This window comes from Tupaia chinensis, unplaced genomic scaffold (assembly GCF_000334495.1).
Source record: "Tupaia chinensis unplaced genomic scaffold, TupChi_1.0 Scaffold000691_1, whole genome shotgun sequence".
Taxonomy (NCBI): Eukaryota; Metazoa; Chordata; class Mammalia; order Scandentia; family Tupaiidae; genus Tupaia; species Tupaia belangeri.
In genome coordinates this window covers 745,251-762,953 of record NW_006160214.1, presented here as the reverse complement: position 1 = coordinate 762,953, position 17,703 = coordinate 745,251, and the positions used below count along the sequence as shown (strand labels likewise).

General features: G+C 35.5%; 1 protein-coding gene and 1 non-coding gene across 7 annotated transcripts in view; both read right to left on the bottom strand.

Moving 5' to 3' along the window:
- Positions 1–17,703, bottom strand: part of PRPF39 (pre-mRNA processing factor 39) — a 37,927-nt gene that overhangs the window by 2,366 nt on the left and 17,858 nt on the right. For 2 of the 6 annotated variants that reach the window (XM_006160600.3, XM_027776643.1), the window contains 10 exons: positions 16,234–16,586; positions 15,688–15,813; positions 14,927–15,045; positions 8,404–8,571; positions 6,873–7,038; positions 5,927–6,034; positions 3,432–3,596; positions 2,995–3,121; positions 2,361–2,629; positions 1,352–1,536 (listed from right to left, as the gene is read on the bottom strand). In XM_006160600.3, the coding sequence (XP_006160662.1) occupies positions 1,352–1,536; positions 2,361–2,629; positions 2,995–3,121; positions 3,432–3,596; positions 5,927–6,034; positions 6,873–7,038; positions 8,404–8,571; positions 14,927–15,045; positions 15,688–15,813; positions 16,234–16,557 (1,757 nt within the window). In that variant the 5' untranslated portion in view covers positions 16,558–16,586. Of the gene's footprint in view, positions 1–1,351; positions 1,537–2,360; positions 2,630–2,994; positions 3,122–3,431; positions 3,597–5,926; positions 6,035–6,872; positions 7,039–8,403; positions 8,572–14,926; positions 15,046–15,173; positions 15,337–15,439; positions 15,816–16,233; positions 16,587–17,703 lie in introns of those variants that run through there. The other 4 variants (XM_027776644.1, XM_006160602.3, XM_014592449.2 and 1 more) reach the window with 4 other exon arrangements.
- On the bottom strand, positions 2,210–2,294 carry LOC114010058 (small nucleolar RNA SNORD127). The gene has a single exon (XR_003551446.1). It is a non-coding gene; the product is annotated as a small nucleolar RNA SNORD127 (small nucleolar RNA).

Below are 17,703 nucleotides of genomic sequence, written 5' to 3'. Positions count from 1 at the left end.
AATGAGATCTGTGTTGAATCTCTTACGTGTCTGCCAAATTAAAATGATATACCATTTAATTTCATAGGTCAAAACTCCAATAGCTTGCTGCTGTTAACTGCCTACTGCATGTAATTTGAGCTCGGTCCAGCCTCCAAGGTGCAGCACAATAAAGAACACACTTCCACTGCTGCACAAAACCCACCAATCAAGCAGGTACTCCTTTTGTATAAACTAACATGCCTCTCTACCACTGTGCCCTCTTTAACCTAATATTCTATATCCAGTTCATAAAGCCTGACAAATCCATTCTGAGCCACAAAAATCACAGCCTTAATATAGTTAAATGCTACCTCATATACTTACGTCCTTTCTCTGATCCTATCATCCAACTAGACTAAAAGCTAAAATTATTTCTTTTATATACTGTTTTTGGTGCAAAACAAACAGGAGACACTAAACATAGCACATGAAGTAACTAGAGCATATTCTGAACTAGGTTCTAATCCTAGCTTTGTAATGCAATAGGTATGTGATCTTGGAAAAATGACTAATCTCTTTAATTCTCTTCATTTATTAAAAGAACAGTACCCATACCACTCATTATACTGCTATGACTTTCACATTAGATAATCTAAAACATTTACAGTCATGCCACTCAATACCAGCTGTTCCTAATACTAGTTTAACTAAATTTTACATAGTCATCAAAAATACATGTAAATACAAAGATACAATTTCTCAGATTATGTACAGTGGTTTCAATGGAAACCCAAATTAGAGTAATTAGAAAAGGCACAAATATAAGACACTGGGATATTTCCTTAAGGGAACTTCAGCAATGCTCTAACCAGCATTTCTACTCTTTCTGTTAAGCAATTTCGAATCTTAAACTTGTCCTTTTCCAAAATCCCCTATATGAAATCACGCTCACCTTTTACACTGCAGGAAGATGACGCTATTAGGCAATATCAGTCCTTTTTTCCAGTCTCTGATAAAATGACATTCCTATTCCCCGACTACCTTTGCTGAACTATACATTAAATGTTCATGTGTTTTGGGACTTAATCCTTATCCTAGTTCCTTTTCACAGGATTGCTGCTTCCTGTCTGGTCTCATTTATTCATGGTATAAATTATTCTTTTTGGGGGGTATAAATTATTCTAAAACTGGGAAAACCATTTTGAAGGAAAGATTTTATGTCCTCATGTTAAGCACACATACATTTACAAATTAAATTTACTCCCAGACATATCTGAGGAAAACGTAACCTAGCAAACATTTTTAAACTGAACAATGTAATCATCAAATCCCATCCAAAAATCTCAATGCTTATTTAGCATTTAAATAAATAATATAATTAAGATCTTACTTATTAACATCTGAACCAAAATCTTCAAGAAATTCCACTTTTCTCTGAGAAAATGTAATTCTCATTTTAATAGGTAACGAACCATGTATAGCTTTGTCAAAACAATTTAAGATATTTTCTTCATTTTGTTTGAGGTCACCACTATACTCCATTTCAAGTAAATTGAGGTGTAACTTTGTGTTCTCCTGTGTAAAAAGCAGTATCAATTAATAATTCTAAAATAGTTTGATTAGAGCACAAATATTTAAAATGCCTTAATTTTGAGGTCTTCATTTGAGAAATTTAATATTGAACACTGAGTTAAAATAAAGTTCACGTTAAAATTTTCAAAATATATCTAAAAGGCTGAAAAAACTACTAGTAAACTGACAGGAAGTGACAGGAAGCATCTCCCAAACTATCCAAATTGTTAAATGCCTATAAATTGAGATTGTATCTTTTTATGGATTTAATATAACTTAGCCTACCATAACAATTAGAAAATAAAACAAAAAAATTATCTCTACAGCTCTAATAATTTAAATCTTTCTGTAAATAAACAGCTGCTTGAAGCAAACTGGTATAAAACATAGAAAATGAGAAATTTCCTATATACTGCCTTTTATCAATTGATACCAAAAAAAAAAAAAAGCAACCTTGGGAAAAGAAAATCATCTCACTGCTACATTTGTCACAATATAGGTAACTAATTTGCCTTTGTTTATTATATTGTTCTCCCAGGTCCCTCTGTTCTACTTAATAGTAAAATTTCTGAAGGGAAAACAAAGTATCATGTGTCTACAACACTTTTTAACCCAATAATCTTATGTTTCTCAAATTGTAATTCAAAGTAATTTGGAAAAAAAAAAAAATTGCAAATGGCAACGTCAGTTTAGAGGGACTGTTGTCCACATTTAGTAATAAATATATTACATACAGACCAAATCTTTCATCACAGTTGCCAAAAGTGGGGGGGAAAATTGACCACTCTTTATTTTTGGAAGATAGTCTAAACAACAGAGATACATACTTTGTCTCTTTCCATTGCTTCCAAAAGCACCTTTCTTGACTTTGGAATATTTTTTTGTATTTTGAACAGATGTCGGGCTAGTTTGATAGCATAAAATGATGATTCATTATTTGACTTGGCATTCTTAATGGCATCCTGAAGCAAATGTTCGGCTTCTTCCAAATTGCCATGCCGCCGTTCTAAACTTACTCTTCGCAAACGAACCATTGCCAGTCCTAGAACACATTCTTCAAATGTTCTCAAGATATTCCTGGCTTCATTAATATTACCTAGAAATAGTAATAAGTCTTTATGCATTTGATTGAATTTACAGAATAGCCTTTACCCTACATATTGGCAAACAACAACTCATGAGCTACACCCAGCATTCAAGCATTCCGCATCTGTTTTTTAAAGTGGAAAACAGCCATTTGTAATGTATTGCCTGAGGATGCTCTTACACTATTTAATAGCAGAACTAAAAAAAAAAAAATCATTTGGCCTACAAAGCCTATGATACTCAAAATCTGACTTCTTACAGAAAATGTTTGCCAAATTCTGCTTGTGTTTCATCACTCAATTCCTGTAAATTTTATCCTGAAATAACTTTTAAAAATCCCTCCAAAAAATATCAATTAAATATCCTTATTCTTACCCTGCTGTTCCTCAAATGCTGCCCAAAGCATATGCACCATGGGTTTCTTTGGAAGATGTATAGTACAAGCTCTGCTGAAGACATGCCTCACTCCTTCAATGCTATGGTTTTCCATGTACTTGGCATACTATATACAGAAAAGAGGAAATATTGAATAATTTACAGTTGAACAAATCATTAAATATGTGACAGAACGATAAAATTCTATTTTAAACCCATTCAGCACCTTTATTGAACCACTAGACTAGTTTCTGTAAGGAAGGACGAAGAGAGGCAACGAGGTTGGCATATGCAGCAGTCAAATCTGGTTGCAAGCAGACCATCTCCTAATGCAACAGATATAGTTATATGAACAACATTCAACAGAAGTACAAAAAAGGTTAGTCACTAGATCAATGTTTATAATATAGCCAAGTTTGAGTAGGTAATTTTCTTACCTTAATCCAAAACTCCTCATAGAGGGCACATGATATGACACATCTTTCAAACAGAACCACAACACGTTCATGAGTTCCATTTTCAATTTCAAATTCTAAATATTCTTTCCAGTTTTTTAGCTGTGCCTTTTCCAATGGCTTCACATGAAAATAAGGTCTTTTAATCTATAATAAAATTATGATGTGGCAATGAAAGCAAATCAATAACAAAATAATAAAATTAAAAATTACAAAATTAATAATCAACATTTTTCAATCCTTAGTCTTCACGAATAGAATAGAATTCATTTCATATTTATTCAGTCATTTTAACAAAATTATACAGCTTAATATTTTATTCTTCACTGAGATTTTAAAATTGAACAATTATATTATAGAGACAAAAACAGATCAGTAGCTGCTTGGGGTTAGGAGTGGGGTGGGATGTACTGACTGGAAGGAGGTCAAGGAGACCTTTCCAGGTAAGAGAATAGTTCTATATTTTGTTTTATTAATCTGTTGTGGTAGTTACACTGTGTACTGTACTGATGAGGTTATTCATTAAAAAATGTATACTTATTAATATGTATTTTTGAAAGAATTGTTTTATTTACTTATTTTAATTGGACTAAAAGAAAAGAATGAGAGAAACAGAGAGATGGTAAGTGCAAAAGCAAGCCATCAGGTCCCAGACTCAAAACCACGGTAGGCCATGTGGGAGTCCAGCACCCCTAACCACTACACCCTGTTAATATACATTTTACAGCCAGATCATATGGCCATAAAAGACCACACAGTATACAATTCTATTCAAATGAAAAACCATTCTAGGGAAATCTATAAAATCAAAACGTACATTAATGGTACCTTACTGCAGCAAGATTAGACATCTCAGAAGGGAGAGTGGTGACAGTTAAAGGATAGGGTAATTCTTTTTGTAAAAAAAAAAAAAAGAGGGATATTAGCTATAGGGTCCATGCCCTTACTAGAGAGCCAGAGAGACAGAAAGTGAGAAATTACCCTGCTTCCCCACCCCTGGAGGATGACCATGCTGCAATCCTTTCTCCTCAATGCTCCTCTCAGGATTCTGGGGACACACACACATGCCTGGTGAATTTTAAGCTGCCGGGTCTGGGACTCAAACTGTGGTTGACTACGTGGGAGTCCAGTGAAGTAACCATTATGACATTTGGTGGTCCCCGTTATTCATTATTATGGGGGAAGTGATGAGAACATTCTAATATTGGCTGTAGTGATGGTGGGATCTGTGAATATACCAAGAACTGTTGTATATTTTCATGGGTGAACTGTATGGCATATGAATTATATGTTTACCCAAAAAAAGAAAGAATTAGGGAACCAGCAATTAGTGTAATGGTTATGTCACCAGACACCCACGTAGTCGACCGCGGTTCGCGTCCCGGACCCAATGGCTTAAAACTCACACCGGGCGCATGTGTGTGCGTGCCCAAGATCCCGAGAAAAGAATGGAGCAGGAATTGCGGTGTGACCATCCCCCTGGGGGGTGATTTCTCGCTTTCTGTCTCTATGTCTCTCTCTGTCTGGCGAGCACACACGCCCTAGAGCGAAGACCTCTCAAAAAAAAAAAAAAAAAAAAGAATTTAAACTATAGAGAATGAACATATTTTACTCTCTACCTTAAATGGGTGCATTTTACTGTATGTAAAGCCAAAGTAAAAAACACTGATTTTAAAAAAACTGCACAGTTAAAATAAAATTAGGGACCAGCAGTTAGCATAATGGCTATGTTGCTGAACTCCCATGTAGTTGACCGTGGTTCGAGTCCCAGACCCAGTGGCTTAAACTCACGCTGGGCGCATGTGCGTGCGTGCCCCAGATTCCGAGAGGCGAATGGAGGAGAAGGGATGGCGGCGTGGCCATCTCCACTGGGGAGTGATTTCTCGCTTTCTGTCTCTGTCTCTGTCTTTCTGGTGAGCGCACGCACCCTATAGCAAAAACCTCTAAAAAAATAAACAAATGAAATAAAATTATTCAGTAGTCATCTTGTAATTCAAGTATGTCTGAATTCAACAGGATTCTAAAATTGATCATGGAAAATGATAAAATCGGTAACTGAAAACTGATAATAGTAACAAATGAGATGAACATCTTTAGTTATTATTTAAACATGCAAAAACAAGAATGGTAAAAGAGCCAGGCCAGGTCTTATGGTGGTTAAGGCACCTGGATCCCACATAGCTAAGTGCATGTTTTGAGTCCCAAACCTGGTGGCTTTAAAAACATGCAAAGCATGTATGCGTGCATGCCCAAATTCCCAAGAGGAGAATGAAGAAAGGACTGTGGCATGGCTACTTCCCCCCTTGTGATGGGATCTCTCACTTTCTCTCTCTCTCTGGTGAACATATGTGCCATATGTGCCCTACAGCAAAAAGTAAACTACAGACAAACAGAAAACAATGGAGACATTGCCATCAAAACTGAAAGAAAAATACTATCTTTATATTTTAAGAATTGTTATAAATAAAAACACTTACACCTTCTTCAAATGTCCATCTTTTACTAACTTCATGTTCATTATAATTAAACATCTCTTGATGAATCTCAATGATTCTGTGTCTCATGTTTTCTATTTCAGTAATTAGCTTGGGGAAAAAAAGGAAAAACATTAAATCTCACAAGTCACATGCTAAAGTTTTTCAACATTACTGCTTCTTATACTTAAGTATTACCCATAGATACATGTTGGTCTTAGAATACTGGGAGGTTTTTAACTGTTAACAATTATGTGCAAAGTTCAGTTAACAACACTAAAATTTATAACTTTCTAATAAACCACTCTTTGTTTTAAAGATTTATTTATTTAATTCAATTTGTTATTATTACTTTTTTAATTTGACCAGACAGAGAGAGAAAGAGAGATAGGGAGAAAGAAAGCAAGCCACCAGGTCCAAGACTCCAACCACGGTTGGCCATGTGGAAATCTAGTGCCTTTAACCACCACGCCACCTACCGGCCCTCTAATAAACCACTCAGAAAGAGAGAGAGAGAGAGAGAGAGAGAGAAAGAAAGAAAGAAAGAAAGCCACCAGGTCCAAGACTCCAACCACAGTTGGCCATGTGGGAATTCAGTGCCTTTAATCACCACACCACTTGCCGGCCATCAAATGATAAACCATTCTTAAGGGCTTTTTTCCTTAGACCACAACCAATAAATCACAATCTAGCCAAAATAAACTAATTCCAGATATCTCATAGTAAAATAGATCCTTTGCCTTAAATCTTTATTTAAGGTATTTCTATTTCTTTGCCTTAAATCTTTATTCAAAACAGTAACAGCTAAAGAACCTCCTCACTTGCCTTTGTCTGGAATTAACTCTAAACAAGTTCCAAGTCATATTTATCAATGTTCCTCACATGTAAGTCAAGGGATACAAAGCCTAGTTTCTTGTGCACTAAAGGACTTTTGAGTAAGTACAGTTACCTTTGCTGGATCAGTTATATCTTCAATTCCCGAAGGCAGATCATCACCAGGAGGACCATCATCACCACTATGTCCATTGACGGAAGCTAATTCTCTTCGCAGCTGAATAAACTGTTCACCAGTTAAAAGATCTCTAGGCAAGTTATTCTGTACATGTTCTTTAAATCTAAAAGAAGATGATAAAAGTATAAGCACAATATTAAAATCATAATTTAGATCCCAGGTTAAATTCCTACTACACATACTTTCAAAAATACTTCTCATTTAATGCAAGAAACCAAAATGTCATACTGTTTCTTCTTCCTTTTGAAAGTAAAAATCTACCATTTAACATTGTCATTTTCTTCCTCCCTTTGCAGTAGAATAGAGAAGGTATGACAGGCATAAATTCAAACCTCAGTTCTGCAATTACTGGCTATCTGATTTAAGGGAATGTTTCCCTTCTTTATATCTTAGTTTCCTCATCTGTAAAATAGGATAATCATCTATACTTATATAATGTATAGCTGTAATATCTCTCAAGTTTGCCTGCTCATTTTTCAACGTTACATTAAGATTAAATATGGTAATCCTTATTTCAATCTTAAGTAGTCATTCAAAAATGGTAACAAACATTAGCAGCTTGTTCTCACTCACCACTCATTATTTCTCAGTCTATATGTACGTACTCAACATTCTGATGAAACTGTTGTAATTAAAGTCACCAATTACATTTTACATGTAATACAGTCTCTATCCTAATAACATCTTAGGTACTTAAGGTAGTTAACCATATCTTCAGAACCTTCTTTCTTCCTTAGCTTCTGAGTTTGCACTTTCTTGATGTTCTTCCAAGTATCTGATTGCACAATCTCTTGCTTCCCTTTCCCATTGTTCTAAATTGCTAATGTTTCTAAAAATTCCAGTCTCCTTTTTGTTCTCATCCACTTTTACATATTTTCTGGTTAGTTTCATTAATACAGTATGAAATAATAACGATACTGTAATGACTCTCAAAACTATGAGACATGGTACACACAAAGTACATGACAAAAATATCAAAATTAAGAAGTAGATAAATTGTAATTATCCAGCAGGAAAATGTATTCCTCTTTCTATCTAATGAAATCTGACATAACAATCAACAGAGATATAATACAGTATTTCTGCCTTATCTATAGTTTTGCCCTCCACAATCTCAGTTACCCATAGTCAGTAGTGGTCAGAAAATAATAAACAGAAGATTCCAGAAATAAACAATTCATAAGCTTTAAACTACACAAATTCTAAATAGCATGATGAAATTTCAATGCCATCCTGCTCTCAGAGTAGATGAATTTTTGTCGCCCGTATCTATGCTGTATTCTGGTTATAAAATCAGAAACAAAGCAGTAAATATAGATTTAATTTAATACTATCTGTGGTTTCAGATGTGCCCAAGAGGTCTCAGAACATATTTCTGCAGATGGAAGAACCTACTACTGCACTCAATACTAGGAATTTATTACCTGAGTAATCAAAGATATTTCAAAAATTGAATTTATCCACCTACCTCTGAAAATGATGACTATAGAGCTGTGTTGGAATACCAAGAATACGATCATATATAGCTGTAACTTCTCTCAAGTTTCCCTGTTCATTTTCCCAGTTTATGTACATTTCCCACAGTCTGTCCGATCGGAAATCTGTTCCTGCAGCTAGAACAGCATGCTCAAAAGTTCTGAAAAATTAAATTACTCTTAAGTAATCTTCCAAGATAAATTCACTTTTAAAATACTATTTCTAAATTCAGAAGATAATGCTAAATTTAAAAAATATTTAAATGCTTACTTTGCAAGCTGGGACTAAAATGTAGAGGGAATAACAAAAAACATAATAGCTGCTATTAAAAAAAGAATGAGAAAACATAAAGAAAATAGGTAAATGTACTTTTTACACATATTTTCTTTTTTTTAAAGATAGAGTATCACTATGTTTCCCAGGCTGGTCTTGAACTGTGATCTTCATGCTTCAGACTCCTGAGTAGCTGGGGCTATAAGCATATGCTGGAAACCTGACAGTAGTTTTATCTCATAAAAATTACAATGCAAAATGTACACACTGTATACCAAAGAGTGACACAGCAGACATTTAAATATTTGTTAAAATTGAAATGTCTGTTGTGGATGTCACATAACCTAGTGATCAGGGGACCTGGATCCCACAAGGCTGGCTACAGTTCAAATCCCAGCCCAATCAGCTTGAAAAATACGCCAGACACAATGTGCACGCCCAAAATTCCAACAGTATCAAGAATTGGAGGAAAAGGGATTGTGTTATGACCATGCCCCATTGAAGGGTACTTTTTTCTTCTCTCTGTCACTTTCTGGCAAGCACACATACACACTGGCAATCTTAAAAAATTAATCAATATAAAAAGAAGAAGAAACAAGTGACGTTGTAGATTCATTTCAGGTAGAAGACAAAACTAAAATAATTCACAAAGAAGTAAAATTTTACCTCTATATATGGAATATATCCTAGCAAAATTAACTCTCCAACAAGGGGTTCAGCTGCCTTGTGAGGTAAAGAGAAGTATACATGTATGTTCAAATTTTCAAAATGCCCTAATTCTAAAAGTCTATAATTAAAGTTTATTATTAAAACACTCTTTAACCTACAACTTTAACATACTCCTGAAGCTCTAATGAATTTTGAGTGGGGAAATCAAATTCTAATATTCATCTAGTATACAAAATTGAAAAATATTTTGAAAAGAGTACCATAAAACAGATTTTCAACTCAAGTAACAAAAACAGACTAATGATGTATGAAAATTTACTATATGATTAGAGAGGTATTTTAATCCATGCAAAAAGGGAAGACTACTCAATAAATACAGATATATAAAAGGCTACTGTCTATGGATACAAATTAAATGATAGATGAATGAATAACTAAAAAATACAATTAAAAAGTTAGAAGAAAATACAAGTATATATTCTTGGCAAAAAAAAGCATAAAACTCAGACACCAAAGGCTGAAAACTACATTTAAATGTAGTTTAAAACTATGTTTAAACTACATTTAAAAACTATCTTTATAACAAGTTCTGGAAGACCAACAGATGGCGTAATGTTTACGTCACTTGACTTCCAGAGTCGACCGCAGTTTGAGTCCCTCGGTGGCTTAAGAGTCATGCCAGGTGCACATGCATGCATGCCCAAAATCCCAAGAGGAAAATGGAGAAGAAGGGACTGTGATGTGGCCATCCTGGGATGGGGTGGGGGGGAATTTCTCACTTTCTGTCTCTGTCTCTTTGGAGAGTCATGTGACCTATAGCAAAAATCTCTTACAAAAAAAAAAAATCGGGGAGCAGCAGGTGATGTAACGGTCACATTGCTGGACTCCCACATGGCCAACTGTGATTTGAATCCCAGACTCAGAGGCTTGAAACTTACACCCAGCATGTGTGCCCAAAATCCTGAGAAGAGAATAGAGAAGGGACTGCAGTATGGCTATCCCCCCAGGGGGTGATTTCTTGCTTTCTGTCTCTTTTGAAAGCGCATGTGCCCTAAAGCAAAAAATTCTCTCTAAAAAAAAAATTTCTATATGATAAGCAACATAAATAAAAAGAAAAAAAATTATACACACACACACACACACACACACACACTGATATATATATTGGTGGCTTGCTTTCTCACTCTCCCTCTCCCTCTCTCTCTGTCTCTGTCTCCTTCTCTGGCAAAACTCATGTGAAAAAATAATAAATAAATAAAAATAATTCTTAAAAAAAGATTGAGTGGGTGTGTATATGTCTGTACATTTGTGTGTAAGGGTTTCAAGAGACTAAAATATATGTCACTGTCTTCACAAAATCCCATAATGATTCGGAAATTAATATATAAGTGAGAAAAGTATGAGAGAGAAGAGTAATGAAATAAAGACAGAATGTTTAGAAGATCTGCTTAATAAACTGTGAGAAATGGAACCAGTACATGGCGTGGTGTCTAAGGCACTGGATTCCCACATGGCAGTTCCAGATCCAGTGGCTAGAAAATCATGCCCAGCGAGTTTATGTGTATGCTCAAAATCCCAAGAGGAGAATGGAGAAGGGACTATGGCATGGTCATCCTCTTGGAGGGATGATTTCTCACTTTCTGTCTCTTTCCAGATAGCACATGTACCTTATGGAAAGAACAACAAAAACTGTCTGAAATCTCCAACCCCATCTCCTGCCCAGCTATGGGATTCCATCAGCTAAGGTAGTTTATATGATCATTCTCTGAAGAAACTGCTTGACTCAGGAATGAGATATAAGGATATTAACACTGGGAGTCTCCCTACAAAAACCTGAGTAGCCACCTGATTCACTCTACTGTGAAGCCCTCCAGAACAGCTGACAATGTCTCACACAAAACACAGAGCTTCCACACAGCTCCTAATATTTAATCTTTAATATGAATAGATCAAAAAGTAAAAAAAAAAAAAACCTTTTGAGAAAATAGTTCTGAGAACAGAAGAAAACACCTATCCTTAATAGCCTCAAATAAACAATAAAACAGTTAGTCATGAAATGAGAACAGAAAAGGACACTATAAGAAGCATTCAAAGAATAAGAAAATCTTTGATAGTATTAATCTGATAGTGGATACACAAAATCCAAGGGTAAGGAAACACTTCAAAGTCAGACAAAGGGCCAGCCAGTGGCATGGTATTTAAGGCGACTAGATTCCACATGGCTGACTTTGTGGATTGAGTCCTGGACCTGGCAGGTTAAAAAACACACTGGGTGTGTGTGTTTGTGTGCCCAAAATCCTGAGAGGAAAATGCAGAGGGGACTGTGGCATGGCCATGCCCTGTGAGGGGTGCTTTCTTTTTTTTTTGTTCTCTGTCTGTTTTTCTCTGGCATGTGTACATGCCCTGCAACAAGATTTTTAAAACATAAAATAAAAAAAAAAAAAGCCAGACAAGCCATAAGAAATGAAAAATGAGAAAAAGAAAATTAAATGATTAAAACAGCAAGTCCAATATCTATTAAAATCAAAGAGAAAATTAGGGAAGGAAAGAGAAAATTAGGGAAGGAAACAATCAAAATAAGAATATCCATAATAAAGTTTTTAAGAATAAAAGGACATGAGCAGTTCAGATTGAAAGATACACTAATACAAGGAATGAGAAAAAAAAATCCACATTACCAAACTGCATCTATATCAAAGATAAAGGTAATATCCTACAAGCTTACATAAAAGAAAACCAAATCATAGAAAGAAATTCAGGGACCAGTCTTGGTGTGGATTTAATTAAGGTGGTAGGATGCCACATGGATGACTGCATGGTTCAAGTCCTGGACACAGACGCTTGAAAAATACGTTGGGTGTATGTGTGTGTATGTGTGCCCAAAATCCTGAGAAGAGAATGGAGGAGAACGGACTGTGTGGTGGCCAGCTCCCCTGGAATCTCCGGACTCCCTCTTTCTTTGGTGAGCACACATACCCTACAGCAAAACTTAAAAACAAAACAAATATAAACTCAGAAGAATGGTTTCAGACTTCTCAATATTAACACAATAGTCTAGCATGCCTACAAAGCTCTAAGAAAAAAACATTCTGTACCCTACCGGATATTATTTTTGACCCAAGCATCCTTGATCAAGAAGTTACAGGATACAATTTTCTAAAAGTTGAGCATAAGTCAAGAAAGAATGGGGTGTAATAATTTCAAACAAATGAGCCATGAAACCCAGGAGTGATGTAAACACACCTCTTAGAATTATGATTAAGAAAATTCCAGTACCACTTGCATGGCAGAACAAGAAAATAGCAATGAGTCTAGGTTCCAGAAGAGGGTTCTAAGAGGGATAGTACCAAAACAGAGAGGGAAAAAAATGGAACTTAAAAGATTATCTGATAAGTCTAATTATGTGGAAAGCTATGTTTAAGCTATATGATACAAAATTTTTCAACAGTACAAAACGCTTAAATGTTCAAAGAAAACTAGATAAATAGGAAAAATGGGGGAAAGGAGGAGAGGATAATTAACTCCAAGAAAACAAAGAGCTATAAAACATAGGACAGTGTGATGAAAGATACTGACAGATTTAGAATGATTGGGACACGAGGTGATATAGCGGTTACGGCAGCTGCATCCTACGTGACTGACTGCAAGGTATGAGTCCCAGACCCTGCCAATTAAAAAACACATGTTCCCAATATCCTAAGAAGAGAATGGAGAAGGGATTGCGGCCTAGCCATCCCCCGGGGAGTGATTTCTTACTTTCCTTTTCTGTTTCTCTAAGGCTAGCACTGAGCACATGTGCACAAATGCCCAAAATCCCAGGAAGAGAGTAAAAGAGAAGAGACGTTCTTGTAGCCATACCCCCTGGGGGTGATTTCTCACTTTCCCTCACTGTGTGTCTCTCTGGTGAGAGCACTCACTCTATGGCAAAAACAAAACAAATAAAGCCCAAAACAAACCTACATTAACAAAATCCTATCATCAAGAAAAAAAAGATAATCCAATAGAAAAATGGGCAAATAATGACAAAGCAATAAAAAGTGGTTTATACAAATATATGAGAAGATGAAATATCAGGATAGGCAAGCTAGATAACATGCAAACTGTACAAAGATATCATTAAAAGTTTTAAAAAGTTGGACATAATTGTGGGGAAATGACACTGTGGGAGTATAAATTGATACCATTTTTTTTTAGGGGTTTTTTTTACTATAGTACACATACGCTCGCCAGGAAGTCAGGGTGAGAAAGAGAGACAGAAAGCGAGAAATCACCCCCCCCCGGGGGGATGGCCACAATGCAATCCCTTCTCCTCCATTCTCCTCTCAGGATCTTGGGCTTGCATGCACACGCTCCCGGCCTGAGTTTAAGCCACCAGGGGTCGGGGACTCAAACCATGGTCGACTACATGGGAGTCCAGCGACATAGCCATTACAAAAACTGCTGGTCCCTTTTTTTTGTACTTTTATTTAGTTTTTTTAGATTTTTGTCATAGGGCACAGGCACACTCCGGACTGAGAGAGACAAAAAGAGGGAAAGTGAGAAATCACCCCTCAGGAAGATAGCCATGCCAAAATCCCTTTTCCTCCATTCTCCTCTTGGAATTTTGGGCACATATACTCGTGCACCTAGTACGTTTCTTTTTTTTTTTTTTTTTGTTTTTTGAGAGGTTTTTGCTATAGGGTGCATACAATCACCAGACAGACAGAGAGAGACAGAGAGACAGAAAGCGAGAAATTACCCCCCACGGGGGATGGCCACGCCACAATCCCTTCTCTTCCATAATCCTCTCGGGATCCTGGGCACACACAGACACGCGCTCGGCATGAGTTTTAAGCCACCAGGTTCAGGAATTGAACCGCGGTCAACTACATGGGAGTCCAGCTACATAGCCATTACGCTAAAATGCTGGTCCCCACCTGGCATGTTTCTCAAGCCAGTGGATCCAGGACTCGAATTGTGGAGCTGGCCAAGTGGAATCCAGTGTCTTAAACACCACAACTATCTGCTGGCCCTAAAATTGATACCATTTTCAAAGAAACAAATCAATAAAACATAATTGCATATTGTCTCTGACACATTCCATTTCTAGGATATTCTATAAAACCATTTTGTACATAAATGTTAACAGAAGCACTGTTTACTACAAAGATTTATTATCAAACAAAATATAGCGCTTTGACATTATAAAATACTTCTGCAATGGTTAAAAAAAATATGATAGGGAGAGATTCCAAAACATTCTGTTAAGTAAAAAAACAAGTCAAAGAACAGAATGTAAAATTAAATATGTGCATATATGCGTATCTGAAAGAATACACATCAAGGCACTACCAATGAGAGGGGTTGGGGCTGGGCATAAAGGAAAGGGGGTATAGAATGGAAGGAGATTTTTTTATGTCAACTTTTTAACAACTAAACCTAAATTTATTACATGTATAATTTTTTTTTAAATAGCAGAAAAGTATGAAAGTTAAAACTTCCTGCTTGGCTTTCATGAGTAGTTCTAAGCATTACCAACATCTAAATACTTATGTCTATCTTTAAATACATTTGAGTATCAACTTTTCACATACCCTCTTATTGTACTGTTTGTCTCAGGATCACCAGCATCCAAGGTTTCTTTTAAGAAGTTTATGTAATGTATCCAAAGGTCAACACTAAGAGGTATTGCCTGAAGCCCCCGCCGATAAACCTAAGAAGAAAACAACAAACTGTACTTCAAATATTTAATTATTTCTTAACAGAGAGGCAACACTGTGTAATCCGGTGAACCTTAGAAATACTAATTACTGGAATTTTGTTTAAATAATCTACCATTACCATTTGGGTGGAGGTTGGATAGAACATGGCAATGTTCTGATCCCCACGTGCAGAGTCTTGATCTTCAAAGCGCAGCAGTCCCTGCATTCTGACCGGGTTGTGTGGGCAGGCTTTGGGTTACAGACCATAGGGCACAGACCCATTAGAGCATCAATGACAGCGTCTGACCAAAAATGCAATAAGACGTAGCAAATGTGACTAGCAAACCAACTATATTGTTTGGAAAATGAGAAATAAATGTAAGTGAGAGAAAAGCCCTGCCCTACTTGTTAAGCTGCAGTGTAATACAGAGGCTTGCACTGCAAAGCTTGACAAACTGTAGAGGTTTAACGCACCTGCCAACAAAGAGAGAAAATATTAGCTACAAATGCCACAAGAGTGACAAATGCAAATAAAATACCCTATAAAAATTGTTTGACCATAAATGGTAGGTACTGCCAGCCAAAAAAAAGAATCTGTTATTAATTGGCTTACAGTACCTAATGGAGGTAACTTTATTCAGTCATGTACGCACCTCATCTGATTGTTTAATGTTGTCATGCCGCTTTTCAAGGTCTGCATACTTTTTCCAGTAACCATAGCAATATGGATAGTGTATGAAAAATTTGTCAAATGCTTTTCTGGCAGCCATCAAGTGATTCTAATGAAAATAAAACAAGGTGTTTAAACATCTTGGAACTTTCTGTCCAAACAACATTTTCCTTTCAAATATACTATCCCCCAAAATAAGCAAATGGTAAGCTTAAAAGCTAAAGAGGCAACAGTCTTTTTTTCCTATAAATGCACCAAGGTAACTTTTTATTTCAGTGATTTTATACATACATGCATATTTACACCCCAATTTTTCAAAATACTAGGCTTTCACTCTAATGTTGACTCTCTATAATGTAAAATGCAGTAAATTACTGTCAAGGCTAAAAATGTATTTAACATTACTTTACTTAATGTGAAAATGTTATGAGTCAACTTTAAATACAAAACAATAAAGACTAGGCTGATATCACTTAATTAATTAGTGTATTCATCTACTCTTTCTGATATCATTTAAATAGTTACTAACCTCCTGTTCTACATACTGAAGTAAATATACCCAGCCTGTAAAATCCTGGGGATTATTTTCTACGGTTTTCCAAAATTTTTCATATTCCGCAGGGAAATTTGCTTCTGTTTCTGTTGCTGTTGCTGGAAGGTCCACAGCATTTGCCATATCACTTTCTTCTGTAGATGCATTCACATTAGGAGAGCCATCAGGTGACTGTTCCATTTCTGTAACATTCATAATCTCAGTACTGAAATCAGGAGGACGTTCTACCACTATCTCTGAACTGTTGCCTGTGCTGCCATTACTAGAATTCCTGTACTCATCCATGTGAGAATTTTGCATAGCTACTTATTTTGTCTTCAGTTAATAATCTGTGGAAACACACAAAGAAAGGAAAATGTTTTGAATGCTAAAAAAATTATTTGGCATTAACAATAACTTTTAAAGCCCTTTTTAGCTATTAAAGAAAATATATTAATTTAATTCTTGATTTCTCCTGTAAGTCATAATCAGAAGGAAATATATTATTTAATTCTTGATCTGTCCTATAAGTTACAACCAGGCTTATTTTAGTTTCCATATATACATGAAATAACAACAAACTCTTCACATAAATGGCACTTGTCACTGGGTGTTTAAATAAAATTAAATACTGATTTAGATTATCTCTTCATAAAACACCATTTCGTTTCCCTAATGAAGCACCATACCTAAAATCCTGTATTTCTTAAGAACCTAATGTTCAATACTAAATGTCATCATGCTATCAATTACTGCAAAATAACATTTTAAAAATCTGTTACATAAGCTAAAAGTAAAACTTACAGAATGAATTATGATCTTGGGTATACACATTTCAGAAGGAACTTCATCACTTAGTTCTGGATAAAGTTTCAAAAAAGGGAATATCATACTGCTAAAACACATCTATATAATTATAATAAATTCTGACTCCTGATAGCTAGATTTAAACTTTATTATGGAAGATACAAATTAAGCTTTAAAAATCATAGTGATTTTTAAAGTTAATAAATATTATTATGAACATAGTTATGAAAGATTTACTCCTAGGAAGTAATTGAATTATATAAACTATTTTTTAAAAGAATTATTTTAAAAATTTTACTTATTATTGTTATTATTTTGCAATTTGCTGTAGGGCACATGTGCTCACCAGAAAAAGAGAAAGAGGTAAAATAAGACAGTAAGCCACCAGTTCTGGCATTCCAACAGCCACATGGGAGTTCAGCACCCCAACTACCATACCACCTGCTGGCCCCCATAATTTTTAAGGGTATGAGGTAATAAAAAATTATCCCTTTCAGGTAGTATCACAATATATTTTCATAAGGTGTCATCTCTCCTACTAATAATTTAAACTGAAAATGAATCATTAAATTATATGCCATTATTGGGCTGGCCCCATGGCCTAGTGGTTGATGGAACTGGGTCTCACATGATCAAACACAGTACAAATCCCAGCCCCGG